This window comes from Nipponia nippon, unplaced genomic scaffold, assembly GCF_047370975.1.
Source record: "Nipponia nippon isolate SJK-2023a ecotype South Korea unplaced genomic scaffold, ASM4737097v1 scaffold_2, whole genome shotgun sequence".
Lineage (NCBI taxonomy): Eukaryota > Metazoa > Chordata > Aves > Pelecaniformes > Threskiornithidae > Nipponia > Nipponia nippon.
Genome location: NW_028262336.1, coordinates 66915003 through 66932539, shown reverse-complemented (window position 1 = coordinate 66932539; position 17537 = coordinate 66915003). Strand labels below are relative to the sequence as shown.

Here is a 17537-nt window from a genome sequence, read left to right as displayed (position 1 = left end):
TGGTAGAGTTTCTCAGAACATCCTCCAAAATCATAACAAGGTGAATATACTGGAAAGAAGGAAGCTCTTCTCTGTGAAGCCACTTTCTTTTCACATCAACACCAAGGTTCACTACGAATTATGCAGCTATAATCAGCCCCTAGATACTTCAACTCACGACTGAGCAAATGCAGGCAGAAGAAAGAATTCATTAACCATGATAGGCGACATTAGAATTACTACAAGCACCACCATCAGGTGGTGATTTATTGCTGTATCTGTATTCCAATTTATATGCTTTAAGAAAGACCTCAAACAGCAGACTTTGATTTTCAGTATTTCTTGTAAAAATAATTCACGTTTCCAAGTTAACTTTTGCCTGAACATTATAGGCCTATCTGACTTTGCCTGGTATCAGCAATCAACAATGTTTTTAAATTCATATCCGGCTATGTAAGTGATTCCTAAACACAACTCACAAAAGGAAGGTAGGAAAGACTACGGTAACTGTTGAAACAACAGTCTGATTGCAATACAGCATAACAGAAAAGACATATTAAAATGAAAATAAACATTTCCTTGATCACTAGCAAAAATGAATTCCAAACAAGCATCTTTTTAGTACTGCAGCCACTCTAAGTGCAAAGACAATATAAGAGTTACTTAGCCAGCCAACTTTATGAAAATGAGAACTATCATTGCTGCTGCTATCATGTTTCTAGAAACAGACCAGGAATTGCAGATAAAGTTGCTTACAATGAGGAAAGCGTTATGGAAGACTATTAAGGAAAGGTTCAGTGAAAACTCTGACTTGAAAAGATAAAGAGCCTTGCAAGGCAGATTCTGCCAAGATGCCTCTAGTAACCAATAAAATCATGTTATTTCTCCTCAACATATCAACTGAAAACCAATGATAGACTAGAATTAGAAAAATTAAGAAAGCAAGCTTCTCTCAAATGTGCCAAGCATGGAAGAAAGTTCAAGAGACTTAGTACAAAAATAATGGACAGTAAGAGCTTGGGAATAAAACTAAAGAAAAAAAAAAGTAAATAAATTTTCAAGTATTTTTGTGCCAGAAGGGGGAAAAAAAATCAAGAATGAAAGGACTAAAGATATTAGATGGATTGTTTTCTCATAATAGGCATGGAGAGGGAGACTATCAAACTACACAAAATTTTATTTTTTGTGACAAAAATAACGTCATGCTCTTAGTCAAGCAGACAGAAGATCTTTTGGATTAAGAAACCGCTGAAATGCATAAAACCACTTAAATGAGCTTCACGGAAGTGTTTTTTTCAACTTAGATTTTCCTCCATTTAAAAGAAAAATTTATCTACCACGTATGCGCAACATCAAGCAAAATACAAAGAAGGAAACAGAAGCTGAAACAGAAGAGCAACTTTTTCCCTAAGCTGTAACTGCCAAAGCTCTTCCAGAGTCTGTTAAGCCTCCATGCAATGAGATACATCTTGTAACCTGTAGCAGCACATGACACACATTAGAAAACTTTTCTGACCAACGTGAACGTGTTCTGGGCCATGCCACAACTGCCTGATATCTTTTGTTCAGGTTCAAAGGTACTAGCTGAACTATGATCAACTTTACTGGAAAGACACAAACTAGAAGGGCAAAGGAAATCCAAATCAACACAGTAGAACTTAGAGCAAATGTGTTGCAATTAACCATTCCTTCATCACATACCCAGTCAAAAATATCAGCAGATCAAGCACAGCGCCCGTACAGATCGTCACCACCATCGATGTCTGGACTAACCATCAGAACTAATCAGGCTACTGCATTTGGGAACACACTGCCCCCTTGTTTCTTCCACTGTATCTAACTTATGCTCTGGCCAAGTTCCACTTCGTAACACTTTGGTTCCTCCACTTGACTTAACCACACCCAGGTTTCTGTTGCCGGTAATAGCTTATCTTACAGAAAATAAAAGCCACCGTATCTGAAGCGAAGCTGCACAGTGAACATTAGCACAGTATCGTATGTGAAGGCAGATCACTCCCAACAAAAAAATCCTAACATTCCTGTCAGAAATCTGAGCTATCCTCATTTAAAAGTCTTGGTAACACTTACCAGCTCTTTTGGACTGAAGAAAAGCTGAGAAACCAGTGCTATAAATCACAAAGGCTCATCACTGATGAGTAAACTCCCCTATCAAGCTGACCCGTATCCTAGGAACTTCCTTTATGTTCCAGAAAGGTCACAAAATATCACTGCTTTAATGAAGGACTTAACTTTATTCATAAGAAGTACAACCTCTCACATTCTTCTCTATTTCCGAACTGGTGTCAGTAACTGCTATTGTTATTCCATCCCCACTAAGAATAACCCACTCTCAAACTGAACAGGAATGAGTCTCCCTCAGCTTCCTGCAATTATTCAAAACAGCTGTAACTGAAAACTACCCTTTTCCATCCTTGTTTACTGAAAGACTGAGCCTGTCTCTTACACCTTTTGGTTTATCAGTTATCCAGGCATGTATGTTCTGCTTCAGTATTTCCAGATCTGTCCCTGAGACTGAATCCAAATTACTGCCTTACTTCATGGTCACAACCTCCTACAAACCACGTTAAGTTCTTCTGCAACGATGGCAATCAAGCGTGAAACCAAACATGGAAGAAATTAGTAAGCTTTACTAGTAATTATTTTGCAGGAGAATTCGAGTTTCACCATTGAAATGTACAAACCGCTTTGACTTCGCCTTTCCGTAAGAATTTACAGAACGCAGGAAAGGAAGAATGAATTCCAACACCTGTGGCCTCCATACTGCAGAAGGGTCACTAGAAGACGACTACAGTGATGGCCCTTAAAATGCTTGTTATATACAATGAAAGAAGAACAGCCACATTTTTTCCTCAACTATACCGCACTGTCTAATAACGCAGCAACATCAGTTAATCCAGCAGTGCAATCTGGTGAGCACACAACCAAATTTGCAAAAAGAATCGTGTATGAAGTGGCCTGAGTTTGAAAAGTACCAAACAGATCATATCAACATTAATATACTAATGAACAGATAAGAACCACTCTGTTGAAAAAGCACCTAAATCCTATTCCCAAACAAATCATCAGCAAGAACATGAAGCATTACTCTCAAGATGATGTTAATGACCGTACGCAAGTAGGATGTTGATTCTTCTACACTGAATCAATGTAACAGCACAGCTTCTCAAGTAAAAAGATGACATAGTAATGGCACTTCACAAGTATGTTAACACCAGAAATGGACTGCAGTATTAGAAGTTTGGTAGTTACGTTAGCTAGGTAAGAAAAACAAACAAACGTTAAAAATCTACAAGTGTCTGCTAAGATTTTAAGAAATCAGGAAGAAACCCAGAAACTAATGGAGGAGATCTCTGAACCGAGAGCCTTCAAGAGAAGAGGCCATGTAAGTTTCCCCTCCAGACTGAAAAGGAAATGAAGGTTTATGATGCAAAGTAATGGCTGGTTTCTGAGTTATCATCATGAAATCTACACATCACTCTTCTTCTGTCTCCTCACTAAAGGTGACTGAATTTCAGAAAGTGAAGAAGTCTCGAAAGCACAAATCGAAGAACAAAAGCTGAGATATCACAGGAGTGGTCATAACTGAAATGTGAAAGAGACTTCAAACAGAAATGTATTACAAGAATTTCACAAAGGGCTAATCCAGCGGCACTAAAAATATTCACATTGGACAGATTTCCATTATGGAGGATGGAGAGCAATTGTGAAGAAGAAAAAAGAAATCAATGATGCTTTTTTTTAAACAACACAATGCAGTTCATGACACATGAATTTGCAAAGAAGAATTAAAATTAAGCCACTGCCAAAGAATGAGAATAAAGTTTTTGCTGAAAAACTAAATACCAGAGATAGGACATTCTAGCATTACAGAAAGAGTGAATTTACACATTCAAATGAATGCAAGACAGCTTTAATGAGAAAGTGGCTGCACTGTCTGTCTAAACTAGATCAACATCACGATATGAATCTGTCATCTGGTAGAAACAGATGTACTGGTATATTTATCCCAGCATGTCAGTTATTCTCCCCAAACCTGGAGACCAGAGTATAAGAAACCAGAACGGAAAGTATCTCTTTTGGGTCTTGTAGCACCCCATCACGGCATACAAATCAATTCTTCAAAAACCCGTAAGATTTCTGGCAGGGAAATAAAAAGCTTTCCTGTGCTACTATTCAAGCATCTTGATCAACCAAACTCTGAAGTAAGCGAGTACTTGCGTTCAATTAGATGGATGCATACCAAGCCACATCCTGTCCCCCAAGTTACACTTCTCTCCATCCCAGGATAATACAGCGTTTGAGACTTCTCTGCTAGCTCTAAATCAAGTCACTAAGGAATACACAACTGTTCAAGTGACAGGTGCCGAAGAATTTTTATTCAGAAATAAGTGGACACAAAGAACAAGGAACTGCATGAAAATGGACATGAAACTGGAAGAAGTTCAAATCAGTATAATTAACAGCTGCATCTGCTTATTTTTTTTAATTCCTCAGTGTCCTGTGACTATAGCTGAATTTTATATTTTTATATATGCTATGATGCAATCTATGTAACTATATTAATACCCAGCATTTCAAAAAATAGTGTAGAAGAGCAAAACAAAACATGGCACCAAGAAGGCTTTTCCTCCATAAAGAGCTGTGGACACTTGTTTGTCACCATGATAAATAATACACAATTAACCATACATAAATCGCATAATTATGCTTTTTAGTGAAAATCCAGCAGTTATTATGGATACTTTAAAAGGTACTATCCACATTAAAAAGTCAGTTACACAGCAAACCTTTTCACTCATATGAGGACATTGTGACCACCTGCTTCCCCCTCTTCAAGGGTCCATGAATACCATAGTTAGTGGAGCAACCATTTTTATGGCTGTAGGACATACTGTGCACAGAATATGCTTCAGCTAAAATGAGAAGGTAAATACCACAAAAAAAATCAAAATATTTTCACTAGGGTACAATTATTATTTTGTAATATTATTAAAAATTTACACAGGAATAGAGACCCAAATTCTCTCTCATCAATTAGGAAAGCAATGCAACAACTTCATGAAATTTAGAGACTGCAACATACTGTATTTCTCTGTAAAAGCAAGACACTAACAAGCCTGAAATAAAGTAAACTAGAACAATTCAAGAGAGGCAATTTTATTCAAACTAAAATTCTTACTTTTATCCTTACTGGACTATTGTCAGTATTCTTTGGCTTCCAATATAACCAAAGGAGTGAATAAAGTAGAAATACAGTAAATGCTGATATCAAAGACTACACTACTCCAAGTAACTTCATTTTAACAGCAGTATTTCAATAATCACTCATTAATAAAAAATACATTTTTTGCAATATTACACTACTGATTACCAGTGTTCGTGTAATAATGAAATCTTAACATCCCTGTTCTACTTTCTGTAAAAAACTAGGGATGGTGCAATACTTGATGTCTACTATAAATATCAGGTATAAGCTGTATATTTGACTATTTGCAGTCACAAGGGATATTCTCTTCACGTAACTAGATTTTGATACCGGAACTGTATGAAGAAATAAAGAAAAAATTGGATTAGAAGATCTAATCCCCATAAAAAAAGGCCATATTGACCATCAGCACAGATCAGCAGTTTAGTTCTAGTTAGTGCTTAGCTCTGTATTTTATAAAATTCTTGCCTTGGTCCTATATAGTCAATTATCATTTCGGTTAATATATACAAATTAGAACTCAAATATATGGATAAAATCCCTCTCCTTTTCTTCTAACTTAAGCCATAAAATAAAGGCAGTCAAAAATTTCAGAGCATCTACATTTTCAAGGTGTTACAAAAATCAGGAAATCAACATAACCATTAGAGATATGGGGCCAGTCTTCAAATCCAGATAACCCAAAATTAATCAATGTAAAAAGCATATACATGGATTTGGCCTAATTTAACATTCTGAGCCTGGAAACCAGATTCTATGGAAAAAAATCCTCACTCCAATCAGTCAATAGCTAGCTCTCTCAGGTGACAGGCCCAAGTCCTGATCCTCTAAATGACTAAACATGGGTTGCTCCACCACCCTATTGCATCTGCATCCCTGATTTTACCATTTCCTGGATAGGATCTGATATTTAATTTCCTATAGAACTTGCGACAAGTCTATCTAAGCTAGAAAACTGAGAATTCAAATTATTTCCTGTTCACTAAAACTGCTATAAACCTACGCTACTTCGGCTTCAAATAGCTTTGGTCAAAGGCGGATATCACTCTCCCAAGTTTTATAGAAATGTTTTGCCTATGGCTTGCAAATACGATGTTTAAAAAGTGAAATTTTAGTTCTGCAAATTAAAGTTGCAGCCACATCTCCAACCTCAGTTACTCAGCTACTTATTTTGAAAGTCCTATGGATGTAACGCGTCCTCCTCTTTACATCAGACTCTTAACTCACTCATTTCACAGTTTATGCAGTTCCACAACTTCTCTTTTGATTGGATACTTTATAAAAATCACAAGATTACATACTAATTGATGATGATAATTAAGGTTTGCTCAATTCCACAGTAAATTTAAAGCCAAGTTTATCTTAAGATATCGGAAAGTGAGTTCAAAATGGGAATTTATCAATTTAAGACTGATTTCATGAACTTGTCAATAACTGACCGAGACAGCTGCGTAAGTTATTTCAGTGTTATTTTTCTATGAAGCAATCTCTCCATATAAAGCAGTTTGTTCATTACTATTAACTTAAAAGGTACTATATTTCCTGAATACTCTACGATACCATTGAAAGAGTTAAATTTTATGGTAGATTTATCAGGGCAACATTACAAAAACAGTAAGATGGAAACCAAAGGGTAAAACAAGAAATTAACTACATGACTCTCATTTCACTTACAACTTAAAAATTTCATATTGCAGGTTAAAATACAGTAACTAGTTACCATTTAAGATAATAAGGCTAGTTCTAATTAAAACAAATTGCTAAAGTATTTACATTATTATAAGCCATAGAGCTTATACTCAACATTTCTAGGTGAAAACTGCATCCATTTTGTCCATGCTGTAAGTTGCAAAAGTTTGTGAGATTTTCTGAATGTTTTTGCAGTACATAAACCTTTAAAGAAAAAAGTTAACAGGGCAAATACACAATATACTAACAAACAGTATTAAACTAACTGCAAAGAGTGTGTGAGATGCTATTTTGCACAAATGTTGCTTTTGCATTGTTTTCTATATTTATTCACCAGTGCAAGGTGTAAATTTGTTGTAAAAAATAACTACACGCTAGATAAAGTGTACAATTTGGGGTCATCTGACAGAAGCGTGATAAATATTTTAATATATCAGATATAAATGCAATACTAATGTTGCACACTGGTGTCACTTAAGTAAAATAAACTTTATTACTAGACATGCAAAACATCTTGGGCTTCATTACAGTTGAACATGTCTAGCTGTCTTTTAATCAGGTGTCTGCTGTTTTGACTTTTCTTTCTGACATTAGTATCTATGTTTACTAGTCTAAGTTAGTTAGCTAAACACACAACAATCAACAACAAAAAAAATACCTCACTTACTCTATTTGCGCACCATGAGCCACAAGGGCACTTATGGAATCCATACTACCAGACCGTGCTGCTTTATGAATAGGAGTTTCACCAACATAATCCTGTAAAGACAAACTACATTTTGTCAAGCATAATCTTTCTAAAAATTAAAATATTATTTGTACATTACTCACTTTAATTAAGAAAGCAGATATATAAAAGCAGCATTTATTAGCTAGCAAATGCATCAGGTACTTTATTACTATTTTCAAGTTTGCAGTAGGCTGTCATGTACATTAGATATTTAGCAAGAAATAGTGCTAAGGGCATCTAACTCACAAGGTAAGCCTTATCCAATAACTAGGTAACCAACAGAGTCATATTCGGCAAAATTTGTTAAAAAAACTCACAACATATACCACCATAACAAGTTACTCTAATACCTTTATTTCCTAGCACTCTTCTTTCCCAGTCTGTTGGACTGAGCAAGCCATCTTGAATTCAGAAGCAGCATGGCCAAGTTTGTGGGACTATACTGCTTTCAGATCTTGCTGACAAACTTACACAGTACTGTACTGCACCACAAATACTCACCAGGTGAGGAGTGTGTAGGCATAACTAACTCTACTCTAATATAAGTATACCCGGAGTTCACAGGCCAGGCCAGATCTCCCCTGGGACATACACATTGACTCATGTCCTATATGCTTTTCTTTTCTGACTACCTTTATCCGTTTGCATTCCATTACTGTTAACCAGCACATCCAATCACTTGATCTTTTTGTATTATGTGCAAACATACTGGGAGTAGTGTATTGCTTTTCAGGCAACTCCTCTCTACAAACTGTCTTCGCAGGTAACAGGGAGAATCTACAGCCATTTTACAAACGCAACCGGCAAGCAGCAGGTAAATTCCATGCATCATGATCTACAGGCTGCAGACGAAATTCAGTACTTGCAATTAACCATCAATATTAAGAACCACAGAGAAGAATCTGTAATGAAATATGGCCTATGAAGTAGCAAGTAAATATTCAGTTACTGGTTTGTTACATGATTTAATTATCACAGTCCTCAACACTTTTAATGCACAGCACATTTTTTTTCCTTTCTTCCCCATCTTCTTTCTCTCCAAATTTACAGACTTCATTTGTTTGCACCGCTGATATTAAACATGTTCTAACTGTATGTACCTCATTTTTGCTTCCTCTCATGCCTTTTATTAAAATATCAACACTAGCTATTAAAGTAACACAGTACCTTTACTGACTCGCCAGTCTTCATACACAAGAGTGTTCACACCTAACTCTACAGTACTGGTTATGCTTTAGCTCTATTTGAAATGTGAATATATTCAAAATGTGATCATACTATCATCTTGATAGATAGAAGGTAACAAGTGTTTTAAACTGTCTGCCAAGCTTCTGAGAAATTAAAGCACATCTTTTAGACCATGTAAATATAACTTGAAGATGAATTTTGGATTATGTGTTATATACTCTCAATTTTCTACTTGCCAATTTTATTTCATGGTGAAATATTTTTATAACAAGTTACAAATTCACTGAGGGTAAGCCAGTTTACCAGTGCTTAAGACATATATTCAGCCAAGCAGTGAACCACCTAGCACCCCCAGCAGGCAACAATAATGGTACCAGACCAAGTTTACCTTCTTATAAACTAAGCAAAATTGCTGAGGCTGACACAAAGTTTGGAGACAGAAAAGAGCGGAAAACTCCTTGGAGTCCTTCGTGATTAAAAAATACCTATACAGCCCTTCTTCCAAAATGGCTGTCTATAGCTGATGAACAGAAGACTGCTTTCCAACTAAGTTTATATAATTTCTCCTATTTATAACTTTTCTTGAAGTTACAGGATAACAGAGGTGTTTAACAGAGGACACAATTTTATTAACCATCATACATGGAAATTCATTTGGCACTAATTTATCCAGGAACATTTTCTTCATAGTGTAATACATTTTCCCATCATGGAAGCCATCTTTGATTCATCATTTTGTTATTGTTTCCTTTCCCCCCTCCTCCTTTTGTTAAAGAGGTGAAAGTGTAGAAAAGAAGTGATTTGCCTCTTTTGTTCAGCATTAGTATTTACAGTCCCAACCCTAACTTAAAAGATAATAATTCAATATAAAGTTCAGTTTAGGGAAAGTTAGCTCAACTAGCCATGCGTATGACAAAGATGACAGAAATCTTTACTAGCCCCATAAACCTAGCATGCTGCCCACAGCAATATCTAGAGAACTTAATTATGAAGTATTGCTGTGGGGAAACGCTAGAAGGATGAAAAAAGCCCTTTGCAAAAGGACTCCTCATCACTGCATTACAAGAATAAGCTAAGCTTATAGCAGCTAACAATCCTGTCACCAACAACCAGAAAAAGGTTAGTATCTCAGAAGAGAATATATGTCTTGAGAAGGGCTTCTTTCAATCACTGGCCCGGAAAAGTGCATGTCTCTTCTCTAGAGCTAAGGAATTGAGAAAATACTTAAGAGAACGACAGAATATATGGATTTAGATTTTTATAGCAATTGTTTTAATTACGGCACCTAAGTTTCAGTCATCACTAATGTTATCTTCTTTTGAAGCTCTCCTATGGGACCAAATCTATTTGCACTGAAATAGTTTCTGAAAAAGTCTCCTAGCTCTACAAAGAAGAAATTCTTTCTGGGTTATGAGCTAGACTGAAAGGAAAAAAAAAATTATCTCCCACTGAAAAATGGCTTTAAAGTTTACTTATTTTTCAACACATCCAAACTCATGCATACAGAGGAAAACGAAGTACTCTATGAGACTCAGAACAATTCTGTTTTGATTCAACAATTGGAATGAATGGCACCAAACAGAAAAAGCAATATAACAGAGGTTTTTCCAAGAAGCTTCAGAGAACAGTTCAGGGTCTAGACTGCTAGCACATTTTCATGCATAAGACACCTCTTCCCTATCTCTTTTTTGGCCATGCGGAGCAAACTAAGTTATTTTATTTTGAGGGGCTCTACAAATTCCTAATTATCCTTGAGAATACCTCATAATCCTTCTACTTGTCCACAGTTCCCAGCTGTGCTTCAGTTTGATGCTTCCCTCCCTGGAATATTACTACAGAAGGGATTACATCAATAACTTGTACTGGCCTTTCATACCTAGAGCAGAACTTTTCATGGTCCCATTTACTCTTCTGATGTAACACTGCACCAACAGCCCAAACTTCTCTCACAATCCAGAAGTCACATTGTAAATAAATGAGCAGAAAGACGAATTAAATTTTATTAATTTAGCATTCAAGATAACACAGGTTTGTTTGTTTCTATGGAGACTTAAGTATTTTGTGTACAGTGCTCCTGAAGAGATCATAAAGAGAGTCATGACGCATCATAGGCACATTTGGTTTTTTGCAGCTCGCTGCCACTGTCAAACATCTTCCTCCTTTCCCTTGAAGGAGCATGACTATCCTTTTGCAAAGATAAGGGCAGTCTTCTCTAGCTTGGACTCACGACTAGACTACCTTTGACTTGTATTTCTTTTTACTGAGCAAGTAGCTAGCTTCCTTCCTTATTCTCTTTTTATTTATGTGGCTGAAAAGTCTTTTGCTTTTTTTGCCTTAAATTTTCTCAGTAAATCTATCTCCGCTTGATTAATCACTTTGCATTTCCTCACTATGCTGCTTAACCTCAAAAGGCACTTCCTCTACTGATTAAATATGTTTCTCAAACTCTCTCCTTATTCCCAGGCCTCTTTTAGATGTGATTATTTTTTCAGTTCAGTCTAAAGCCATTTTTTACTCTATTTTCCCTCTTTCTGTCTTTTGGGGATCCAAATTTCTGTTGGCTTTAGGATCTTGAGGTTGAACTTCGAGCAAATTTCATATTTTGTTCTCCAAGTTCCAAGTCTCTAGATACAAGTCAGTTCATTTCACTCACTGGTATCTTTATACCCCTGTCATTTAAAAAAAAAGTTACTTACCTGTAAGTTGGTTTTTTTGTTTGTTTGTTTTTTGTTTGGGTGGGTTTGTTTGTTTTAAAAAACAAAAAGCCCCCATGCACATCTACACTGAAAGCTTTCAACTACGTGTACTGGTCTTTGCTGGGATAGAGTTAATTTTCTTCATAGTAGCTGGCACGGTGCTACGTTTCAGATTTGTGACCAAAGCAGTGTTGATAATATGCCAATGTTTTAGCTAGCAGTGGGCTGAGGGTGCACAAGCAGCTGGGAGGTGACACAGCTGGGACCTCTGACCCAAACTGATCAGAGGAATATCCCATACCATATGACATCATGCTCAGCAAAAAAAGCTGGGGGGGGCTGGAGTTTGCTGGACCTGGGGACTGGCTGGGCATCAGTCAGCTAGCGGTGAGCAATTGTGGTATTTTTTGGTTGTGGCGTGGGGGTTTTAAAAAATTTTTATCATCACTTGAATTTCTTGGGTTTGTTTTTCTTTGTTTCCTTTTTTTACCTATTAAACTGTCTTTATGTCAACCCACAAGTTTTCTCACTTTTTCCCTTCCGACTCTCTCCCTCAGACCACTGAGGGGAGGAATGAACAAGCGGCTGCGTGGTCCTTCAGTGCCTACTGGGGTTAAACCACAACACAATGCACTTGCAAAATACTTCTAGTATAGATATCTGACTAAGACACAGAAGCACTATTTTACATGACGAGAAACAAACTAACTCCATTCCTTAATTCAACTGACTGAATTGCAAGTTCTACCAGCTGATCCCATTTCCAAGAGCCATTCAGATTTCTTGAACCCAGCACCCTACCCCTTCCGAAGCCAAGAAGCAGAAGCTGGAGAATACCAAGTATTTTTTCCTCATTCGTTGCTAAAAATGCTTTGCATTCATGATGGTTTCTCCTTCTGAATTTTGAATACAGATGAGAGTGGATGGAATATTTTTATCTGGATTTAGTCCAAATTGTTGTTTAAAATACAAAACTATAACATACCAAAGGAATGAGTGTTTTCTTCCTCCCCACCAAGGATATCAGCGTGTTTACAGTTCTTGCTAGCACGGGCAGTCTAACCCTCCTAAATCTATCTGCCATCACTGCCACATGATGGTAACTGGCTGGATGAAAAGTTCGCATCACCTGTAAGGACGCAGTATTTCTTATCCCTTCTCTTTAAGACAGGCCACACAAAACTGGTGTTTTGGCCAATCAATACAGGCAACATAGAATATTTAATAGGCTGAGGCTAGAGGGAAAATATATTTAAATGAAGTAATAGGCTTTTTACTCAAAAAATACTTTGCACTGTTACAGTGAACTAGAGCAGGCAGGTAGATGAGTGCAGGTCTTGAGTCACATTATTAAGAGCTATTAGTAGGCACTGCCCACTGAAGGAAAAAAAATAAATAACAGGACTTTCTCTTGAGTCCGCTGCTGGGTAGAAATAGGCAGGTCATTGCTTGACACTTCAGCTTTCTCCTGTGAATTTTTGTGGTGATCTGGGGGGGAGGGGGGAGAATTGCCCACTGATCATTAAAGTGAGAGAGATGGTTCTAGCCAGCACATACAGTTATAAAAGAGGGCTGGGCATCACAGGATATACTCACAGAACTCATCTGGGGAGTACAGTACAGCTGGGACAAGCAGTTTTTCAGCATTTGTCCTTCATTGCTGCTGCCTGAGAAATGTCCTAGGCAACTGTCACCAGCACAGAGATACGCATTTTCAAGTTTTCCTAAACTTCAGGGCAGGCAGCATGGGCTACAATACAGTACCTCAGGGCAGATATGAGAAAGCATGCATGCAAAGTCTACTGAGTACCGAAGGTTTACGTTAAGACTGAGAGACTCGAGTGGATTCCTTTTCAGAAGCTATCCTTTTCTTTTTCCAGAGATGATGGGTTAGTCTGTAGCCAATGACCAGGAGTCAGTTTGGAAGGAAAGTTTTACTAGTTTAAATATCAAGTATTCCCAGATCTTTCTCAGCATGTTTTGTATCCAGTGTCCATGGAACACTTGTCCTCACACAAGCATTAGCCAGTGACTATGTCTGTTTGAAGTACAGCATCAGTCAGCGAGCTGGAAGGAATAAACAAAATACACATCAGGAAATAGTGCTCCAAAAGCTCAAAAGTGTGGGTGGAAGCCCTAGATGACCACCTGGAAGTGCTTGGAAGTTAAAAAAGTAACCAAGATCATTCATTAAGCAGTTCAAATCAAACAAGAATAGCAGAATTTGACTGCAATTCAATAAACAGCTGGAAGGAATTGGGGAGAGCAAAGCATGCACTATGCTTTACATAGCCACGTATGAAACATTCCAAATATCTGTGAGATGAATTTGCTGCTATGGGTATCACCAAGGTACACCATTCAGCTTTCAGTGCTCATGCACGTGAAACTACTGTGATTGATCAGGTGCATCCTAACAAAGAACTTGAGACTTTTTTGTCTCTACTACCCTTTTAATTAACCAGAGCTATCTTCTCATTTTATCATCAAACCAAATCTAGAATACCTCTTCTTGTTTGTTCAACTAACATTTTGAGGGGGCAAAAAGAAGTTATTACATTCAAGCGTAACTTGAGCCTACCATTAACAATATAAGGCTTCCACAGTGTCATCTCTCAGTACTATCTCTATTAGTGTTCTTTGCCTGTCAATACCTCAATCTGTCCTTAGAATTCTACAGGATACTATCACCACTATCTCATTTGAAAACTTGAGAACCAGAGTACTCTTCCTCCTGTGGAGGACCACTGATCTATTATTTGAATTTGCTCTGGTGACACACCATCAGTTTCTAAAGACTCCCAAGTCACTGGCTAGTCTTGGTGACTTCTTTAAGCTGGAATGAGTTTCCTGTCTACTTTTAACTGCATGTCACACTGCCTTCTGCTTTCCTTTACAGTCATCTGCATGTTGCCCTCAGCCCATGGAGAGATCTCTCTGCACGCTTCTCCTCTTCGTTTGGGTGCTAGCTGCTACTTTCTTCTTTGCTATAACCTCACTCACTAGACGTGATTTTTTTTCCCCCATCACGTTCCAGGACAGCAAGCTTGTTCTTCAACTCCATTTCAACCTCACTGGTCAGTTCTTCTCTTTATCCTCATAGTTGGAAACTTTCATTCTTCTCATTCATTCATTTTCATTCATTCTTCTCTTCTCATTTAGCAGATAATTTGTACATCTTTATTCTGTGCATGCCATGTTTCCTCTCTAATCACCATTTCTTTACATTCTTACCTGGTCTCCAGATGCATTTATAGTTCTTGTATTTTCTCTTCTGAAGATTCTACCACTATGCAGCAATAACTTATTGCGTAAGTTACTTTTGTCAGGTATCAAGGAGAAGATGCGATCTATAGCCTCTGCATCCAGTCACCTTCATTGTTTCTACAATTCTCCTGGTGTCTCACAGCTGTTCTCAATGCACCAGCCTTCTTTTCTGAAAACTCAACACAAACTTCCCCATTTCTTATTTTTGCATAGATTTAATTAAAAAAAGAAAAACCAAACTCTAAAAATGCAAATGTTCAAGTTCTTCAGCAGACTTAGCTTAACTCTACTGCATATAAAACACAGTCTGGCCATTAAATATTTTAAGAAAAGTATGATGCAAGATTTAGCAGACCAGACATTTTACAGATGCTGTGCTATACTACAGCTTTTAGTAAATGCATATGCTGTAGTATTAATTACTCTCATAGAATATTATAAATAATAATTTTGAGTACTGTTATAAAGGCACACATTATGTATGCCCAGCAGACATAATAGATCCATTCAGTACCGCAAACATTTTATCCAAAAGCATGATAGATTTTAGCACTCAATTCTGTTACTGTACCAGAGTACAACAGTCCTTTACAGGAATTTTGCTACATTAATGCACTCTCTGCTACCAAATAAAGTTATCCTTACTCACAGTAGAAGTAATGGAAAATTATAAAAAAAAAATCACCCATTCATTCTTTGTTAGTAAAGTACATGTTTCTGATCTATTTGTAGGAAGTTACTAGAAAAGCTTTAGAAATAATCTAAAAAGGAAAACAGTACGAAACCAGATGCACCTTGAAATAAACCATGGCAGACCTTGCTAGTTAGATGTATGACTAAATCATGAAGCACCACAAAGGGCTCATGGTTCTGCAGGTAACGGTGAATTTTTCAAGTCTTAGCATATTCAATAAGTAAGATGTTCCTCGCTAGTCTTTTTTCTTTCCCCTAAAAAGGCATTACAATATTGGAGTATTTGCTAATGCTGCCAACACGAGAGCAGCACACCATTTTGTTCAAGAAGCAGCAAGATGTCAATTCCTAAAACAAATGTCCTCCAAACCTTTAGCGGCTTAAAGGACATTTATTACTCCTCTCTCTACTATAATGAAAAAGGTCTGTAACTGATGATTAAGTCATTTGAGTTCAGCTGATGTTAAAAACAATGTATCTGTACGTGAATGTAAGGATCACACATGTAGTAAAAAGGGACCAAGACACTCCTTCCAAAACTATATGCAGACATGAAATATGCATCAATCCATACCTGTTTGTTTATGTTGGCCCCCACTTGAATCAACCAATTCAGGCACTGTGGATGTCCTCCAAAAGCAGCAATGTGGGCTGGTGTTTGAGCAAAACGTGTTGTACTGGCATTTACAGAAGCTCCAGCTCTTACTAACTGCATTAGGCACTCCAGCTTTAAAGACATGAGGGAATAAAACCAGAAATGTTACACAGATACGCCATGACAATTAGCACATACTAAATAAATAAATAAATACATACATACATAAAACCTAGAAAATCTAAACTTGCTAGTGAGACTACACAGATGCAAAACAAGACAATATGAACATTAGGATATTCCCCCTTCTTCCTTTACTTTGGCCATACCCGAGATGTACTTAATTCTCACCCCCAAAACCGAATGCCAACATCTATGTTCAGGATGGGGGAAAAGAGGGCATAAATACCTCAGAGCTGAATACAAAAGCTACTCAGTTCGCTTTTGTTAGAGAGGAAAAAAGATTTCTGATCCAGCAAAGCTGCAAACATGATACTAAACAGACATTATTAGATAACATTTACCAAAACAAGAGTGTTGTTAGGAGCTACACAGATGTATTCGCAGGAGAGTTTAGAGTAAGGTAAATGAGAAAAAAACACAAGAAAGATTTTAAATTTCTTTAATGTTTTCTTAGAGTGACAGAAGCAGATTACTAATGAAAACTAATACTGTTAATACTATGCTAAATCTGTAAGAGGAATCAATTCTTTTCACCGTTTTCCTGTTATTACAGATGAAGAGCTGTTAAAAACCAAAATAGGTTGCATGTTTGTGGCAATACCAAAAAAGAAAGGCTCTCTGTTTTAAAAAAATTGCAGTATTTTGTCACACTATATTCTGACTTTTATTTTCCCATCATACTAACCAGAAGCGTCAGATATCCAGATACTATTTTTAAATGTTCATAACATTGCATTTGTAGAAGCTAGGCAAGCCACAGCCACGATGACCTCAACTTTCAAAAATAGTAAAAAAAAAAAAAAAAAAAAAAAAGCTCCTTTCCTGTCACACAGTAACATTGTCTTTTTGTTGATAGGAAAAGGAATGCACTATGCTAAAATAAACAGTTTAGTCTAGCCTTCCATTTATTGTGGTTAGAAAACAAACACCACTGCACACACATGCCACAGCAAAACTAAAAACCACCACACTGACTCAGGTTTATTAAAAAAAAAAATCTACAGGTCAGTCTCTCACAGTTAAAGAAAATGTTTGTTAGCCATGCCACAGCCATGGAATAATCTGTTCATAAAGGAGCAATTAAAAAGCATCAGAAAGTCAGCTGGCAGCTTGATTCCAGATAGAAGCACAAACATCACGATTTCAACATTCTTCTCTACTGCTGTATGTCAAGTCTCTCTTTCTCTCTTTTTTTTCTAACCTGTAAATTCCTGATCTTGAAGAATTACATACATGTGAGAAAAGTACCAACCACTGTAGTGAAGTATTTTATATTAGTTTTGCAAATAT

The 17537-nt window shown here is 36.9% G+C and overlaps 1 protein-coding gene across 6 annotated transcripts in view; it reads right to left on the bottom strand.

The window, feature by feature from the left end:
* The window catches only part of ANKRD10 (ankyrin repeat domain 10), a 39374-nt gene that overhangs the window by 16428 nt on the left and 5409 nt on the right, over positions 1-17537 (bottom strand). For 2 of the 6 annotated variants that reach the window (XM_087756107.1, XM_087756108.1), the window contains exons 2-3: positions 16044-16196; positions 7563-7654 (exon numbers count right to left, since the gene is read on the bottom strand). In XM_087756107.1, the coding sequence (XP_087612233.1) occupies positions 7563-7654; positions 16044-16196 (245 nt within the window). Of the gene's footprint in view, positions 1-7562; positions 7655-12494; positions 13577-14743; positions 14964-16043; positions 16197-17537 lie in introns of those variants that run through there. The other 4 variants (XM_087756109.1, XM_087756110.1, XM_087756111.1 and 1 more) reach the window with 4 other exon arrangements.